The 19,059-nt window shown below is 48.7% G+C and overlaps 1 protein-coding gene across 1 annotated transcript; it reads right to left on the reverse strand.

Annotated features, from left to right (window-relative positions):
- Positions 1 to 788: 788 nt before the first annotated feature.
- On the reverse strand, positions 789 to 11,236 carry GPM6B (glycoprotein M6B; the record flags this gene model as incomplete). The annotated part of the gene is made up of 6 exons (XM_079727794.1): positions 789 to 938; positions 3,712 to 3,777; positions 4,646 to 4,719; positions 6,553 to 6,724; positions 9,175 to 9,331; positions 10,980 to 11,236. 6 exons carry the CDS (start codon positions 11,234 to 11,236, stop codon positions 789 to 791), a joined length of 876 nt encoding a protein of 291 aa, XP_079583920.1.
- Positions 11,237 to 19,059: the final 7,823 nt, after the last annotated feature.

The raw sequence follows: 19,059 nt of genomic DNA on the forward strand, positions 1-19,059 counted from the left end.
TTGGGGTTGCCTGTTGTAACTTAAGTTCTTAGAAATTTAAAGCATACTCATTAAGGCAGAGCTGACATTTCTCGAGAAGAATGATGACAACTGGGTCACTTTATTAAAATGAAATCTATTATAAAATTGATTCTGGAAAGTTGAGTCTGGAAAGTTTGTCAGTTGAGATCCAGCTTCTTCCACGCTCGGTGTAGCAGAATTATTATAATGGGCTCATTTTAACGTTCTTGGGAAAAAAGGATTTCTGATTGGATCAGGAAAATATGTCCTGTGGGTGTGTAGGTCAGCTATTTTTTTAAAAAAAAGTCAATTGTAAGAAGCACTTTGAGCCCCAGCTTCATAAATGTCAGCTGTCTGTCAGAAATGGAACTTCACATCAATTTCACTTTATCTCCTATTTTAGATACATTTATTTATTTGAGAACGGATGGTCACACCCCCTGATGCTGGTATGGCATGGTCCCTATCAAGATAGGAGTATGATGTATTCTCACAGCCTGTCTTGGTAGGATCGTGAACAGGCCACAGATTTTCAAACGGATGATGAACAAAGTGTTGCCTTTTAAAATGGCTCCCATGAAACCTCCAATATCGGTTCTAAGGAAAAAGATTTACCTACTGGAAGGTTTTCCTAGAAATACATCCCAGCAGCTTGAGACAGATAGTGAAGTGTTTGTTTGGACTTCTACATGAGTTTGTTTGGTGGGGTACACATCTGTACTGCAGAGCAGCTGTCTGATGATTTGTCAGAGCTGTAAATTCGTCGGCTGAGACCCTCTGGCAAACATTTATGTGTAAGAATTGAGTTGTTCTTTTGACCGAGACTGGATATCTTGCAGTTCCTGTTCTTCCTTTGCTTTGATATCCTGGTAAGCCTGCATTTTGCTTGCATCCTTTAAGTAAGCCCAGTTAGAAGACAGTATCATGAGGAAGTGGATCTGGAAAAGAAGGGTGAGCATGATGGCTAGTGAGCATGTGAGAAGGCAAAGCGAGCTGCGAGGTAGATTAGACGCTCTGTACTGGAAAAAGGGAGAGGTGGTTATTCCGTATTAATACTCCTTCTGCTATCAATCAGAGGCATCGGAGACTGAGCGCATGCTCTGCTAAGACGCTTCATAGTAAGTGGCTGAGGAAAAGTTAGTACACACACAAACATAATGAACTTGGAAAAAATGGCCAAAGAAGTTACTGTTAAGAAAAGGCAAAAGTGAAATACGACAGGGTGCTTTTTACCATTTTGAGGGTAACTTTAAGGCAGAAATGCAGAAACACGCTGTGGGGTTATTTTAGAATCAGTGTTGTGCAAAGATCTAGCTTTCCTATCTATCTGTGGATAGAAATAATTCCCCCAAAGGCCTGGAAGTGTGAACAATGTTTATTTTGAGTAAATAATATAAAACTACATCTTTAACATGTAAAAATGAAGTGAATGTCAAAACCAAAATTAAGAACTAGAAGCCCAGCATGCAGTCTCTGTGTTAACACATTTTTGGTAGTGCAACTATAGTTTTCACTTTATAACTGCCATGATTTCGTTTCACAAAACGTCAAAATCTTTATCATCATCATTCTTTACAGTTGATGTGGCAAACACTTCTTTCCCGCTTATTTTCCTCATCTTTCCTGCAACACCTACATCTCAAGTTCCTTATATTATTTTATTTCCTTCTCGCCATATTTGAGACTTTCTGATCCAAGCACAATTACTCTCCCCATTAAACTCTTACGTGCAGTTTGAGAAGTGGCTATGAGGCGTCAGTTACTACTCACCCAAAGCCAACACTTTGAGGTTATCAATTCTGGGGGCTCTGAAAGGACTGATGGTGTTGTGTAAAAATAAAACTCCATATAAATCGTCTTTTTAGAGATAACAAATAAGCCGACGAAAACGTGAAGAAAAAGAGCTCACTGGAGGGGCATTTATTGGGTAGTGAGCCCTGTAATCATAAAGAAAATGTTGTAATCAAATTTAGACTCTGTTTGTAAAATATTTTCCAGACAGAGTCTGACAAGACCAAATCCCGATGAAAACGGTTCTCCCTCCACTGCATCTTCAGCGCTTGTTTTCATCACTGAAATTGGTTATCAGACAAGCAAAAATAATGGAAAATGCAGGTATTCCAGAGTTTTAATACTTAGAGATACTGCTGCTCAAAGTTTCAGTTCAGTTTTTCAGTGGCTGCTCACCAATGTCAGTACGTAACTGAATCCTTTCCAAAAGGTGGAAATAGCCAGATCTCGTTATTTTGTAGTTCATGGACGGTAAGTCATTTCATTAATCTACCATGCACAATGAGTTGACTAAAGCGATTTACAAATTACTAGAATAAAACTGCAGAAACCTAGGCTCTCCTTTAGTCTGGGGTCAGTGATACTCCATGCTACCGCGTATAGCTCTCTAAAGCTCCTTAGTGGCCTTATGCAATTTAGAACTTAGTGCAGCAATCTTCCCGACTCTTAAACTTCAAAACCGCATAGTTATATGTAGTAGCCATCATGTAGATCAGCTGGTGGAAGAGAACAGAACAGGACGGTAAGATACAGGCAATGAGGGCTGGTGCCCTGACGCTTCTAAACTCGGGTGGGGATGAGTGCCAGCTCAGAGCCTGCGGCGTGCTGCTTTTTTCCCAGTTATAATCGTAAGAGAAGATTTTTCATAGCTGGCACACACACAAGTTCCTATTTGGCATTTCACATATAAGTAAGTCCTCCGCTCTCCCGTCAGTACGTTTATGAAAAAGACTGGATGTATTTAAAAAATAACAGAGCTGGGTGAGCATCCTGAGAAAGAAAGATGAGGGTGAGAGCCCTGTTTCCCCTCGTTCTTTCCCACGCTGCCCACTCAGCAGCTGTTAGTCCTCTGCCTGCCTGTTGCTCAGCGAAGAGTACAGGTCACCCCAGTGATGTAGCGGGTGGTTCTTTCCCTGGCTGGAAGGGGAAGGGATGACGTCAAGGTTGGAAAAACTGGGAAGGACTCATTTCCAAGCACATGAGATTCCCCCTTCTCTCTACGAGCTTAGATTTCTCGACACCACAAGCCCAGCCCTCCCAAGTGTTATACACACACAAACATACATACACCTGTGTGGTTGCACCCTCCCTACGTGTGAATTTGCCTTGGTGCTAAAAGTTCTCTGTAACTCCCAGGTCAGGACTCAGGGCACTGCCACAGCCATTCGGACGTGCAGAGTGGGGTAAAAGCTGAGGCACCCAAGGCACCACTCTGCCTTCTTGTGGCAACTGTCGGGCTGTAAACAAGCGTCCTTTTCATCATCTATTTAGTGCCATGGAGTTTGCATTTCTGTGATTTCGCTCTTTACACGTTCCCTCACCGGCATGCTGAAGGGCTGTCTACAGTCCCTAAGCACAGGAAGGCAGCGAGGGGCCTTACGGAGAAAACACGTGTGTTAAACTTTGTTCGGGTTTGAGTTACAGTGCTGTTCAGGAATCGGCAATATATACTCAATAAGATGTCTTTCTTTAAACAGAAGCAAACTGACTCTTGCCACGGAATCCAAATTGCATCACCCACCACGGATGCCTAGACCATCACCTCGTCCTTTCTGCAATCTAGACATGGGGTAAGTTTACACAGGGGAAACTGAACCAAGGTCGAGTCCCAGGCTTGTCGGCTGGAAGGGAAACCTGTTATTAGAGTGAGTGCAGGGAAGCGGGGGACTGCACTGGGCCCGTCCTGGGGCCAGTACTCACCAAGGCAATGACGGTGGCACCAGCTCCGGCACAGGCCACGATGAACAGGTGATAGGACATGTAGAACTAGGAAAGAACAGGGCACCAACGTTAGCATTTTATGTGGAAGGAAATGGCCTCCCCCGATCCGGGCGCAGCTCCCTCTTTCTCCTCTAGGGCTGTTTTGCGAAGGCTGGGCACGTGCTGGAATCACCTGCGGGGCCTTCCAAACTTCCTGAGGCCCAGGCTGGACCCCAGACCCATTCATTACAGCAGAGTAGCTGGGGGCTGGGCCCCGGCGTCAGGATATGATACTGCGCCGGCGTGCCTGCAGTCTGATCCTGGATATACACGCAGAGCAGCCAGGTAGGCGGGCCCTGCTGGTCTCAGTCGCTCCCAGCTTCCAAAAGCACGTCAGGATATGCAAGCTTCCATGAGTGCATTTGAGAATTTGCTTTTATAAACAGTTATAAACCGCTGCCTAAAGACTATTCTAGAGCAGAGAGATTTTAAACCATAGTGTGTCAGGATTTATTGCCAATTAAGGATGAACAAGAAACAGGAGCAACTCCGTCTGGAAACGTGAGACGAAGTGCCAATGTATAAAAATGTGCTTGTATACCACAAATTCAGGGCAATCTTCTCTATGAAAATTTACCTTGGTTCTGTGACAAGTGTCCTACTTTGAAACACTGTCTGAAGGTGAAAGAGAAGAATCTACATATGTATTCAGATTTACAGGACTGGGCTTACTCTCAGACTATTGCCAAAAGAGAAAGCTCTCTGATGGCGCAGGCTCCTCACTCAGTGGGCTGGGCCATGGACCAGGGCCATTTTCTAGATCAAAAAGGGAGGCAGAGAGCCCTCTCTTGCTCTTTGTCCCTAGGAGAACCCCTTCGCGCAGCCTCTTTTGCCCAGTGGTCATCTAGGAGCCTGCTGACGGGGCAGGGTTTACCTCATTGGTGTTGCAGATGTTCTCCAGGGCCGAGCCACATATTCTTCCTGGGAAAGCATTCCAAGGAATGATACCTGAGAAGCGAATCCCAAGAGAAGCTTAGTGATTACTGCAAAGTCCAGCGCCCCTGCTCTCAGCAGGCCCCACCACTTTCAGTGGCAGTGACAACGCAATGACCGGCCAAGTTCTTCAACAACTGATGTACCTGCTCCCTGGAGAACAAGCTTTTGGGAATAAAAAGTCCTATTTGGACAACAGGGCAAGAGCAAAGTCAACTAGCTAGTCCGTAAGAGAATTAGACAACTCAATTTTTTTCCCTACGAATTCTGCTTTGCTTAGTTGGGCTGACAGTCCTGAACTCTAGTTCAACAGCCGCAGGACAACCCTCCTCACAGGCATTTTCTCCTCCTGAAGCCAAACCAACACATCTCCCCCTGAATTTCATGGTGTGCAGCCTCACCCCTCAAGTTCGATGTTGGTGGTCCACCCCAAGATCCGTTCTGAAACTGGGAGGCTGTGCTCAGAAAGGTTCACGACAGTTCGACAGAGTAATTACGTTCTAGAGTTTGGGTTTCCATTTTGTATGTGTGTCTTTGCTTTTCCATTCCTTTTTGTTGTGTCTTACAAGTATCTCGGAAATGCTTCTGGATTGAAGCTCCAATTGGAAACTTGGAAAACCACTGTCCTTCCGCACAGAGAGCGCGGCCCGTGGTGTCTCTCAGTGCACACCCAGCTCACCCCTGCAGGCACCTCGTCCATTCGGCAGCGGCGGCTGCCCTTTCTGCCGGTAATGTCCGGTGTGTGCTTAAATAGGACACGGGTCAAGTTCTCCTTCGCCCAGGTGGTGGTAAGGAAGGAGGATTTTAAAAAAATGCTCCTTACTCCTTCCGTCTTTGCTATGGACCAACAGTATGTCTTTCTGCTTCAGAGGAATGGGAAACGAAACCACTGGTTTCAAATCTAGAACATTTTTTAAAAATGATTACTGATGACCAAAGATTTGTAGTGAGTATTTAAGAAGAGGGAAATGATATATGCATCTAGATATTCACTTACAAATACTTTAGAAATCAACTTTAGGATGGACTGAAAACAGAGACTAAAGAACAGTGTGGGTGAGCCTTTGGCTCTATGAGAAGAGATTAGTCCAATGGGCAATTTTAGGTGAGTTTCCTAATGAAAAGCTCTTCTTTTCCTCCTAGTTGTTTCTGCCAAGAACAGGATTTCCTACCATCCTGGCCAGAAGCACTACTGAAACTGCCTTCTCTCCCTCAACAGGGAAGTCGGGTCTACAGTGGTGGACAGGAGGCGCCCTGGCCCCTTCTGTGGCCTGTCAAAACGAACAGACCTTAGCTGCCGAGGGTAAGGATCCCACTCATTAGAAAATATGTGTGAACAGGTTTTTTCCAACAGCTGGCTTTGATAGAGTACATTCTGATGACTTCAAAATACACCTGGATTTTGTTTTGCTTTTCAATGTTAAAGCAATATGGTCATTTAAAAAAGACCTGATTTAAAGAGGTGCACGTGCAGAGTAACTGGATTATACGGCGCATGCAATATTCTGGATGGAAAACTGGACGGTACAAAACCGAAAAGAAGTTGAAGGAAAAATATATACTCTTTTTAGAGTGGATATCCACACGTCTTTTTTGACTGAACTGCATTATAAAAAGTTTCTTTTACTGTACCCTGAACTAGCAAATATAACAAGTGTGAATAACCCTTTAGAGCCTAACTGATGTTTCCATCCAGAAAATGGAGCACATTGAGGGAGAGAGTATAATAAGCTCTTCCAATAGAAGGGATGAAACCCATCTGGATGCTTAGACGCCCATGTAAATAATCAAGGCCCAGACACACGCACAAGAGGATACCAATGAATCAAGGAGCTGAAAAGGAAGTACCGTATTGCCGGATGTCCACGCAGATCTGCTCCACCCCGGCTGTCCCGTTGGTCTGGGGGGACTTGATGACTTCACAGGTTGACCATATGTTGTAGAACATAAACACGGGCACCGCAGAGAAACCAAACACGCCCAGCCAGGCCACTCCCAGCACATAGGTGAGGAAGACGAACTAGGCCGAAAAGGAGGAGGAGAAAGAATCGTCACCGACCAGGGCAAAGCACATCCCCCGGGAGGAGTGATGACGCATTTCCCGGCCGATACTGAACCTGTGGGACGCAGTCAGAGCACCACCTGGACCATGGCAGTGACAAGGCAAGTCTTGGAACTTTGCGGGTCCCTCTTTTAGCAAGGACGTGAGTGGCCATGAGAGGATCTCCCTTGTCCAAGGTCACAGAGCTAGTTGGTGACAGGGCCTCCTCCTAAACACCAGTGCTGCACTTACCAGGGGACAGTGGCTGGAGGCTTTCACAGGCCACTGAATTATAACTCTGTAACAGTTTCCCAAATTCCCTTTCTTTTACATAATAGATGGGCCGTAGAACAGCCATTGCTACAGGAAGCCCTTTCCCCAAAGGAACTTGGCTAGTTTCATGATCCTGTGAAATTACTAAAAAGCATTAGATGCTTGCACCTTTACTACGTTTACACTAGCCGTGAACACAAGCTTTGTGCACAGTGGACCTGATAAAAATTTTGTTGTGTTTTTCAGCTTTAAGATCCACAGCAGCGACGGCCGCGGGAAGAGGCTTCATCGTGCTGGCCCACGTGCTGCCATGGGCGATTTCACCAGGAACAGGATGGTACAGCTTTCCTTTCTTCCTGACCTGCTTGGACTACCGCTTTTCAGAGAGCTTTGAAAAGGCTGTTTCAAACTCGCCGTGGGTCTGCTATTTTCAGAACGCGCACCCACCCAGCGCCCCGACGCCAGGCAGCGTCCCTGGCTCGCCCCCTCCTCGCGCGCTCGACTCCCGTACAGCAGACCCTGGAGCCCGCCTCGCCCGTGGGCTTCGCCTCTGTGCCCCCTTCTGCGCTCTCACTCCCCACGAGCCCGGAGTCTCACGATCGATGCCCTCTTGCTCACCTTCCTCCAGTCGCTGCCCCTGTGCGTGGTCCCGTCACAGCCTGCCTGTCTTTCAACGTCATTCCCAGCCCGGCAGCCCAGGCCTTTCGTGATCTGGCCACGGTCTGCTCTCCGCAGCAGCATCCTTTCCCTCCTCTGGGCTCCAGCCTCCCCTGCCAGCCAGGCCGCAGCCCCTCTGCTCAGGCTGGGTCCTCCCCCTCCACGCCGCGTGCCGCTGCCGCCCTCCCTCCCTGGGCCCCCCAGCCCTGGGCCCACAGCTCTACTGGTGCTCGCGGGAACGAGCGCACGGTGTCCCGGCCCCTTCCTACCCAGGCTCCCGTGTGGGCCCAAAGAAGTACCTACACTCTCTGTGCCTCCCTTAAGGAGGATTTCTAGGAACACTGGGCGCTCCGTGTCTTCTAAGACGGGCTCTGCGTCCTTACCTCGTGACAGCAGAGAGCTCCGTCGGTGCCCCGCGGGAGCCGCGGCCCTGCAGCGAGGGTGCAGATCTCCCTCCCTCCCTCCCTCCTTCCATGCCTTCCTCAGCCAGCCTGGGCGTTCTGCCTCCGTGGGAGTGCGTCTCTCTCAACTCCCCAACTGTTTTCGTCACAACCGACCACTTGCTCAAACGCCAGCTAGCTGCTCGGCACAGGCTATTACGAGCTGCACTTCAATGCGCCCCAAGTCCAACTCCACGAACGCCCCTTTCCCACCTCCCCCTCCACCCCTGACCTTCCTTCTGTGAGACGGCACTTTCTAGCCCCGCCTCTTAAAGAGCCCCTCGTAGGCTCTGTGCTCCTCTAGACCCGAGGTCAGCAAACATTGCCTGCAGCAGGCTGGAGAGGGGACGCGTCAGGCTCCGCAGGCCACGTGCGGTCACAGACGCTCCTCACTCCTCAGCGCTGCCGTTACAGCATGAGCGCGGCCGCAGGCGCCCTGTCAACGAAGGGGTGTGGCTGGGTGCCAAAAAGTCTATTATGGACGTCAAACCTAGAATGGCGTAGAATTTCGTGTGTCCTAAGATATTATTCCTGTGTTTCTTCCCCCAGCTCATAGGTGGATAAAAACAGGTGGCGGGCAGGCTCTGGAGCCGGCTTAACCCCCCTCTTTAGGCTCTAAACTTTTGGAGGACAGTCCCCAGCGAGGTGCTTAGTAAGAAGCATGCTTGGTCAACACTGCCAGAGGCACTGGGACCATTCATCACAGTATGGGTGAGTCTTCGTGGCCACAATCCATATTCAAAGATAAATGAAGGAGAGCAGTGAGATGATAGGAAACTATCTCCTTTCATAGTGGGGACTTTATATTTGAAAAATCTTCAATACCCTTGTCATCTGGACGGTGATAAGAGAAATGCTTGATGTCATCCTACCAGCCATAGATTTTAATTTCTCCTCAATAATATGTTGAGGTTTTTTTCATATTCCTCACTCTAAGTTGGAACGGACACTCCTTCTGTCATGGACTCTGCACGTACTCTGTTAGCTTTTACCAAATACAAAGAAACACGTGGAGGTGTGGCTCTGGCTGGGTATCAGTCATCAGAGATTCGTACTCACCATCCCACTGATGCAGCGGCCACAGGCGGTTGTTTTAAACTCCCCGTGCAGCTCTTTCACTGCGCTCGTGGTGTAGAAGCCTTCTGCCAACAGAATGATCCCGTACAAGAAGAAAAAGGACGCAATTCCGTAGATGACATACTGCATCAGTTGTATTCTAGGAAAAGAAGGTCCAAGCGGTTAACAGACGCTTTTGGCCTCTGGAGGGGGGCCGTGAGGGTGACATCACTTGCCCCGCTGATGGCTTCAGTGGGCTCATGGGGCACTGCAAGCGGGCATCCCTGCCCAGCCCACCACAACCTGAGCCTTTCTTCCAAAGTGAGCAACCTTCCCAGACAAGGGAGAAGTTTCCTTTGCGCAGGGCCCCAGTTGGAATCTTTCAATACTTACGAGATTAACTCGTCAGTGTCTGCATTTATAAGTAAAGTCACTCACCCAAGGATGCACACACAGCCAGGATTTAAACGCTGGTCCAGTGGACATGTTCCTTCCACCATATCAAAATGCCTCCCAACCAGGCCTGGTGTTTAATGTTATTCTGATAAAACCCCTAAGTAAGCACTGAGGGCTGCTTTAAGGAGTAACGTGGGCAAATGCTTTCTGCACAGACATTCTCATTACACTAAGTGATAATATATCAAGTAGATGCAAAAAGTTAATTCACATCTAATTTTGTCCTATGAAAGCCAACAGCGATGCAGCTGACAACCTTTGGCTGCCCACTGGAACCACCTGGTGAGCTTTAGAGACAACAGGTACCTGTGTCCTCTCCCCAGAGATCATGACTTAATTAGTCTGGGGTGAAACATGGACATGGGGAGTTTTTTAAAAGATTGCTGGAAGTTTGAGAGCCACTCATCGAGATCACCAGCTAATTCAACTAACACACCTTTCCCAGGCTCAGTCATGGTGCGTATCTCTTGGTCTTTTTTGGACACATTTGGCACTCAGTGAGTCCACTGTCCTGCTGGATCCTCCTTATAGCCTCCCCCACTGCTGCTCATTTCTTTGGAATCATTTCCTGAACAGATAAAAAATAAAGTTCCCTAAGGACTCTTCCCACAGGATCCTGTTTTTGTTCCATAAAAATTCACTCGTGCCTTTTTCAAAAGTCTGGTAGAAAAGTTTCTTCCAGTCACAAGATACCTAAAGACTGTCAAACCCTGGTAGTCAGGAAGGAAAAAGAAAACACGGAAGGGCAGGGGGAAAGTATACGAAGGAAATCAATTCATTGCTGCCGCGCATGCTCGGTTAGAGAATCCATGCATGGGAGTTGTTGCGACTCCACTGAGAATGATTCCAGAAAGGGAAGGCTGAGGCTGAACCCCTACAAACAACGTCCCCTCTTCTGAACTGGAGGATACTCGGGGAGTTTTCTTCTGCTTGAAGAATGAATGTCCAAGTCCTGTTCCTGTAGACTTAGAGTTGGGCTAAGTCCTCCACAGGGTTCCTACCATTCCAGGGCTGGCCGTTTTCCGTGACAACACTGGAGGGCGACTGTTACTTGGGAACCACGGTAACTCTCCTGGTGGGAGGACTGGCAGCATTGCCACCGTCGCCCTCGGCCACTGTGTGCAGAGTGTCCTATGTGTGCACCCTGGTGAGATCCCACCCCAGGTCCCAAACACCCACTGCACTCTTGGCCCTTTCTTTTTCCTTCTCTCCCGGACCTTTTCCTATCTGCCTCCAGGGAGCGTGAATGAAAAGCATCCATTTTCTCCCAGGTGAGCACACTGCAGTCTTTCTGTAAACCCTCCTGGGGTGGTGGCACTTTAAACACATCTTCAAAGGAAGCAGGTACTTACACCTCGCTCAGCAGGGCGTGGTCACTGGTGTTGGTGGAGAAGTGTTGCTCAAGGATCGCCACGGTGCCCGCGAGAGCCACGTGCCCACAGCCGCAGAACAAGGCGACCCCGGAGAAGCAGAGGATGGTGGCCACCAGGGAGGCGTAGGGGACTCCTCCCAGACACTTGATGCAGCATTCGAAGCAGCCTGGACCCACAGGAGAGAAAACGCCGCTGTTAAGGGCAAAACTCCTTCTGACTTCGTGAAGACCACCCATTAACAGAGAAGGCTCGACTCGTCCATCTTCCCACGCATGCTCTATGGATAATAGCTCAACGTCCCAAGGACCAGAGGGGGAGCTGTCGTCATCTCACATTCTGTGGGTGAGGACTCGGGGGCTCCAAGAGGACGTGTGTAGCTTAATTTGCTCGGGGTGAGTGGCAGAGCAGCCAAGTGACAAATAGTGCTGGAGTGAGGACAACTGTACAAGTTCTTGTCTGACCCGGGGTCAGGTCAGGGGCCCCCCTGCTCAAGGAGCAGCAGTCATCCCACTCGCAATGTCAAAAGAGCTGCAGTGAGGCTGCGGTTCTATGAAGAAAAGCAACCGTTAAGTTCCCCCCAACCTCAGCCTTCTGGGGTTTCGGGTACCTATTTCTCTCTTTCTGCAGCAGCCGATGGCTTTCCCCGAGCCTTTGAGCTCCTGGGAAACCAGAAGAGTCAAATACAGTAATTACACTATTGCTGTGGTCAGAAAAATATCAAGGGAATCATTTTGGAAAGGTGGTGGTCCTCTTGGTCCCTAGAAGTACCAAGTCACCCAGATGCGCTCAAGTGGGTCCACTCAAGTTTCATGTCAATATCAGAAATTAGCTCAACTTTTAAGTAAAACTCTTCCCCTGGGCCAGGCAGCACAAGCGATTTAATCACGGTCCTCCCCCCACCCCCCCCCTTGGCTTCCACCTGCCGCCCTCCAACAGAAACGTTCAGAGTAAGAAAGAACCCAGAACCGGTGGGTGACGACATTTAAGTACCTGAAGGGGGAAAAGGAACAGAGGAAGGGTGGGGGGAGACAAAATGAGCATCCATGAAGTGAAATGAAGGAGAGAGCCACCGTTCACGCTTCATTCTGGAGAGGAATAAGACTTTCATTCATTTTTATAATCAACTTTGACTTGAGACGTCCATAAAGACCTCCCGGGGGCAGTCGGGTGACATTTTCAGTTCGGAGACATTTACATTTCAGTAGAGCAGTGGTGGCCTCGGGATAATGTCGGTACCTCTCGTGACCTCCCATCCCTGTTTACGTTATCCAGACCCTTTAGTAAATGGCTTGTCGGGGAAATCGAACTCTGAATGCGTTACGATGTTTAACAGCGATCAAGAGCCGTCCATGACTTCAGGGCAAGCACATTAAGGCGGCTAAATTTCTTTCACCCCAACGGTCTTTACAGCAGACAGGGAATGACTACCGCAGCGAGAAACAGTGGAGCTAGGCTTTTCCATTTTGATGAGCATCCCATTCTAAACTAGCATTTGCTTAAACCTACCCCAAGCGGCGACTATACACTCACTACCCAATCTCTCTCCAGTTCATTGGAAAATAAAAAAGGTCGGGCTCTCATAAGAAAGTGTGCTGCCTTTCATTTCAAGAGATGACCAGCTGTTTTCATGAAGACCAACCTCCCTGAAATGGACTGATGAAACTGCCTAAAATGCGACCCAGCACACAATACAGTTCAAGTTCACTAGCAAGTCAGTACCTTAAAGAGCTTTTGGACACTTGAGATTTGTGAATGAGGATGACGGAGGTCAATCTTATTTTGTCCTATGACCTTCTAGGGGCTGAGGTGAGGCAAGAGGAATGCAACTAAAAGTCCAAATGCTCTCCAGGCTCCCAAACCGAGAGGAACTAAAGTCACTGGCCTCGATGTATTCCATTATATAAGAGGGAAAATAGACCTCTTTTCTCTTGTGTTGTATCATTCCCCACCTCCCCCATTCTCAGCCTCCATGGTGAAGTTAGGAACAAGATGAACGCCTGCTTCCCTAGCTAACAAAGTTATATCTGGTCCTTATTGGATAGAGAAGTGTGGCCTTGAGACTGTGCCGTCCAATATGGCGGCCACTAGGCACATGTGGCTATTTAAATTATTCAAAATAAGATCATAACTTGAGTTCCTCCATTGCATAAGCCACATTTCACATGCTCAGCAGCCACGTGGGCTGGTGGCGACCATGTTGGACCAAACAGATACAGGACATTCCATCACTACAGAACACCGCTGTGGAAGATCAATTTTGACTTGCCACAAATTCACTTTTCTGTGACATGAGCTAGGTTCTGAGTTTTACTTTGGATTTCATTCACTCAGGACTTTGTGAAGATCCACAGGGTGCTAAGCATGGTGCTTGGCACTGGGAATACAAACATAAAATAAAACGCCTCCTCTGCCTTCAAGGAGATCAGTTTAATGCTGCAGGCAGACGAGTAACAGAATTTCTATAGCACAGCGTGATGAGCGCCAAGATAGAGGCTGCTGGAGAGCCAGTGGATGGTGGGTGGGGGAAAAGAGAGAGACGGAAGGACAGGAGGAAATATAATTCAAATTGAAGAGGGGTCCGGAAAGGCTTCCTACAGAAAAACCTAGGATGCAGAATATGTAAACAGCTGACATGGGGACACTGGTATATAATCTGATAAAATTTGAAGAAATCTAAAGATTTCTGTTGTATATTATTTTAATAAGCCCACATCCTGTCTCATCATCTGGAGTTAGGGCTAGGTGTTAACAGCAGCATAACACACTTGCCCTTTAACAATAGAACTCATCCTTCCAAATCCCCAGCTGCCACTTCAAAACAGTCTTTCATCCAAAGGGTTAGAGCATTCTGCTTCTTTCAAAGGAAATATCACAGCTGTTCCCTGGCTCAAAAAGACAAGTGGGGTTAGAAGAATGATGCGGTTCAGTCCCAAATTCACCACTAGATCAAGGCTAAAGTTTCCCTCCAATGTATCTCTCTCGTGGACTCCATATACCCCATGCTGTGGGTCTAGTTTTAGAACAGCAGGGGAAACCAAGGACTCGAGAATTTGGGGGACCACTTCAGTGAACCATACTCTCTCAGCAGAAGCCCATGCTCTTAGGTTTTCAGCGGATGATTTTATTTGCGAACATACAACTCTGCCTCCTGTAGAACAGAAGTCACCATATTGGTCATTGTCATTCCACATGCACAGATAAAACTCCTACGGACCCTGCTAGCCACTGTGAGCAGAAGCTGGGTGAAATTTATAGGAAATAACCTGGGGAAAATGTATAGGAAATAATACAGCTGGAGGCAGAGCTTATTCTAGCATGGTTGACCAGTTACCCACACGGCTAAAATTGCATGTGTGGCAGATATCCAAGCATCTGTAAACGGATCACTTCCCACTGTACCTTCTATGTCAGTCTAGAAGCCATCTCTCCCCACAGCGTGTAACATAACTTTGAACACTGGGCGATTTGGTCGTATGCCACACACTTAACCCAGAGGAACCAAAAGTGCTGCAAAAAGTTAGCAAGAAAACCCTAAATATGTTTCTAAAATATGGTATCAATACTGTTAGGATCCTCACATTAACAGCATTTCTGACCCGAAAAACGTGCAGGTATGTGTGCGGCAGAGGTGGTAGTGGAGGCTGACGGTGTGTTCAGGCTGGCCTCACAGGAGTACCACCTGCACAGGCCTATGGGGCCCTATGCTTAGTATAATACTCCAATACTGCCGTCTGGACATGCTTAATAATTCCTCAACAAGGGTATCCGCATTTTCATTTTTGCATTGGGCCTATGAACTACGGAGCCAGTCCTGGGTGTACTTATGTGGGAGGAGGCAGGAGGGGTGGTTCTTCCTACTTTATATGGCCACAGTAGTATTGTTTCATTTCACAGTGTTAGACAGAAATACAGCCCAGAAGGGCAGACATTGCCTTGCCTACCATAGCATCCTGAGTACAGCAACCATCATACTGTATCAAGGGACTGGCGTGTGCTAGAATGACTGATTTCCCCTTTGTTCTGAGAGGGAATAGAAGTCACCCGCTGTGCTACCCAGAGCAGAGTCAACACTCCAAGTTCCCCTAAACCAGGGGTCAGCGAACTACAGCCTGTATTTTTGTAAATAAAGTTTTATTGGAACACAGCTCACACCCCCTTCATTTACAGATTGCCTGTGGCTATTTCTGCTCTACGATGGCAGAGCTGGGTAGCTGTGACCGAGGGCACGTGGCTTACAAAGCCTGAAACATTTACCGTTTACAGAAGAAGTTTGCAGACCCCTATCTGGAAGCACTGACATTCAGAGTGTGGTCCCAGGACCAGGAGCATCAGCGTCGCCTATGAACGCGGTAAAAATGCAAATTCTCAGGTCCCACCCTAGAACAACTGAATCAGAAAATCAGGGGGTGGGGGGTGGGGGTGGAGCCGGGCATCTGTGCTTTCGGGTGATTCTCACGTAGGCTCCAGTCTGAGAACCACTGTCCTGAAGAATCATGCCAGCTCTACACTGGGGCAGCCCCGCCTGGTATCTTTACCAGCCAAACTGTGCGACAGTAAACACCTAATGCCATGAAACGATTCCTGGCTTCTGGCCAAGATGGAGTATCAGGGACCTAACTTATCCTCCTGCCCGAAACCACAACCGAACTGAACAAAACCTATGAAACAATGGTCTTCAAGGTATCACACATCAGGCTGTGAAGAAGCACCCACGGCTAATGAGTCAATTATTAAATTCTCAACAGAACCGACGAATCAACATGAAGTGACCGGTAACGCACTTCGAAGCAGCAGCACGGGGTCCCCTGAAGGTGCCCCTCAGCTCTCATTTGAGCAAGACAAGCTGTGCCCCATCATCTTGCTGTTATCATCATCTTGGGTACTGGGGTCTCCTAAAGGCCCGATTGAATGGAAGCTGCCAGTTAAGCAGGGTAACAGATACGGGTGAGGATGAGAGCGCTGGGAGGGAGGGAGCAGCTGTCCATTCACCCATTCATTCCATTAGTGAACATTCAGTGCTCACCGAGGTGTCTCTGAGGTCCCAGGTACTGGGCTGGACGCTGGGGACTCGGTGGTGAGCTACGATAGGTGCGGTCTACACGCTAATGGAGTTTATAGCCTATGGGGGAAACAGACACTATCCAAATGGTTTTGGGCTCAGAAGTGCTAGGAGAGGAAACCATGAGGACTTACTGAGGCTTCTGGACAGTGACCAGGAACAGCCTCCGCAGCTTAGATCTGAAGGATGGATTGGAGCTGATTAGGTACAAGTAGAGAGGGCTGGGTTACGGAGGGTGTGCCGGGGAAACAGGAACAGTGCGAACAAAAGCTCTATGGTGGAAAAGAGCAGGGCGCTTTCCCAGGCATAGAAGATGCCAGAACACAGAGAGTACACGGTGAGGGTGGGGCAAGGAAGGCAGGAGAGGGTCTATTGGAGCTAGAAGCACTGAGGGCTTTCCAGGCCTCCTGAAGGACTCTGGACTTTATCCGCAGCATCATGGGAAGCCACTGAATATTTTTAACCCCAGGGAACAGACTGGGGTTGTAGAAGATCCTCCTGGCAGATGTGACGGGAACAAAGTGGCCGTGGATATGGGGAGGAGCTTGCTGCGATGCTTCAGGCAAAGGAGGGCAGGCGCTTGGACCAGGGCAAAAGCAGCGGAAGTGGGAGAAAGGGATGGGTCTGAGAGAGGTTTGAGATGTCAAGTGGGCACAACTTGGTGTGGACTCAAAGGAGGGGTTGGGGATGGCTGGTGACAACCAAGGATGACTTGACTCCTCCATTTCTGCACGTGGAACCCGATGGATGTTTTGCTGTTCCCTGAGCTGGCCTTGACCCAGGAGGGCTAGGCTTTGAGGACAAAGATGTTGAGTTCAGTTTTAGACATGCTGAGTTTGAGGTGACCGGATGCCATCTTAAGGGGGGCGCTTCCGGTAGGCGATCGGATATGTGGGTCTGTAGCTCAGAAGAGCTGACGCTCGATGCTGTCAGCTTCTGGACCGCAGTGAACACTTTCAGAGGTCAAGGAAAGACATGAGGGGACCATTTAGCGGCTGAAAGTACTTTAAAGCCTTTGCTTTGCCAAGTGTGGTCCTTGGACGAGCTGCGCGAGGTTCAGCAGGGAGCTTGGGGGAAATGCGGAATCTTGGACCCCATCCCAGACCAACCAAATCAGAATCTGCATCTGAACAAGCCCGCAGTTGTGTGCAGTGAAAGTTTGAGAAGCCCAGGCCAGCCACCAGTCCCAGGTGCAGCATCCTGAGTCCCTTTGAAGTGCCTGCTTTTGTGTCAACTGTGTTTGGTGTTTTCTCCCGAAGAGGTGGCCTGCTGGGCTTGGCCGTAACTCCAGCCACTTGCAAATCAAATGGCAAGTTCCAGGGGCCGCAATGAAGAAAAACACAATGTTACAAGCTGTTCAGCCATCTTGAAAAGAGTGCAACTAGAGTGTTTTTTTCTGAGCCAAGCACGCACCGTTAACCTCCGATTTTTCACATCAAAGATGTTTTAGTGTCTTACCACAGACGGTCTGAGAACACAGACCTATCACACCCCACCCCCATGCAGACAAAGGTCCTGGATCTGTGCTTCGGGCCGCCCCCAGCATGCGAAGTCACAGGCCAGGCTGATGCTTTTAAAGAGGGAGGTGCTGCCGAGTGTCAGCAAAGCGCCACGCTGTGACATGTTGATGCCAGCTACGGAAGATCGATGCTTTTCTTGGATATTCCTATAAATCCACAGGCTGAGCTTTCCCAAGCTTCAAACCAGCAATGACAACGTTGGTGAACATAAACCAGAAAAGGCAAGGAAAGCATTTGTTGGATGACTACGAACTCCTTGTGGCGGGGGGGGAACACTGCTAGGCCTTCTAGCACATAGTATTTACTAATATTCTCAGTACCTCTCACCAACGCCGCCTCCTGCCACCCCCCCAGCAGCTCTGTTAGGTTAATAAAGTCTTCGGCCTTCATTTGGCCGGTCTCTGAGGCTAAAGAGAATTTTCCGTTTTGATTTGCACTAAAACTCCAGTGTGCGTTAGCCTAAGATAGTTTAAATATAAACCACACAGTAGGGAGAAAAAATAGGCCTCAACGCCTCTTCCTCTCAATGGCCATTTTGTTTCTGGCATCACTAGAACCTTCTGTGCAGAACAACAGAATAAAACATGTTTTGTCCTCGGGCTTGCGGATGGCTGTTGCCATGGCTGTGAGTTCATAACGGCCCAGTGATTTGCCCCAAGTTGTCTGTGATCCTGGCTGCAGCTTTAATGCTGGCTCAGAAGTAGGGCCGGCAGCAACAAGGGCTCAGATTCTTCCCCAGGGAATGAATCTCTCTCTCTCTCTCACTCTCTCTCTCACTCACTCACACACACACACACACACACACACACACAGCCCTCTACGCATGGCCTTCCTTGCTGCTTTACTGATTCCTAACGGTCCACCAAATTCAAAAAGAAAAAGAGAAGTAACCAAGGTTTGCAACTTTCAAACAACCAGCAGGAAAACGGAGGCAGAGAGAATCCTTACTTAAGAGACATAAAAGCGGATGTCAGGGGACCAAGACCCCCCTGACTCGGAGTTGGCTCAAGCAGTGGTTCTCAACAGGGGGCGACGGTGCCCCCCCAGGGGACATGGAGCAACGTCTGGAGATATTTTGGGTCGTCACAACTGGCGGAGGGGGCGCTACCGGCTCTAGTGGGTGGAGTCCAGGGATGCCGCTCAGCATCCTACAGGGCACAGGACAGCCCCTCAACAGCTATACAACCCCAATGTCAACAGCACGGAGGCAGAGAATTCTTGAGACAGCACAAACACATATGCTCTGCAATGTTCACATCACTGGTTTCCAACTGGGGACGATTTTGCCCTCCAGGGGACATGTGGAGACATTTCAAGTCATCACAACGGGGCGGGCGCTACTGGCAGGTAGTGGGTAGAAGCCAGGGATGCTGCTCAACATCCCGCAGTGTACAGGACGGTCCCCACCCCAAACACAACAAGCAACAAAGCGACACAAAGAAGGATGAGAAACCTCGCTCTCAGGCCATCATGTACAATC

The sequence above is a fragment of the Hyperoodon ampullatus genome (genome assembly GCF_949752795.1).
Source record: "Hyperoodon ampullatus genome assembly, chromosome: X".
NCBI classification, from domain to species: Eukaryota; Metazoa; Chordata; class Mammalia; order Artiodactyla; family Ziphiidae; genus Hyperoodon; species Hyperoodon ampullatus.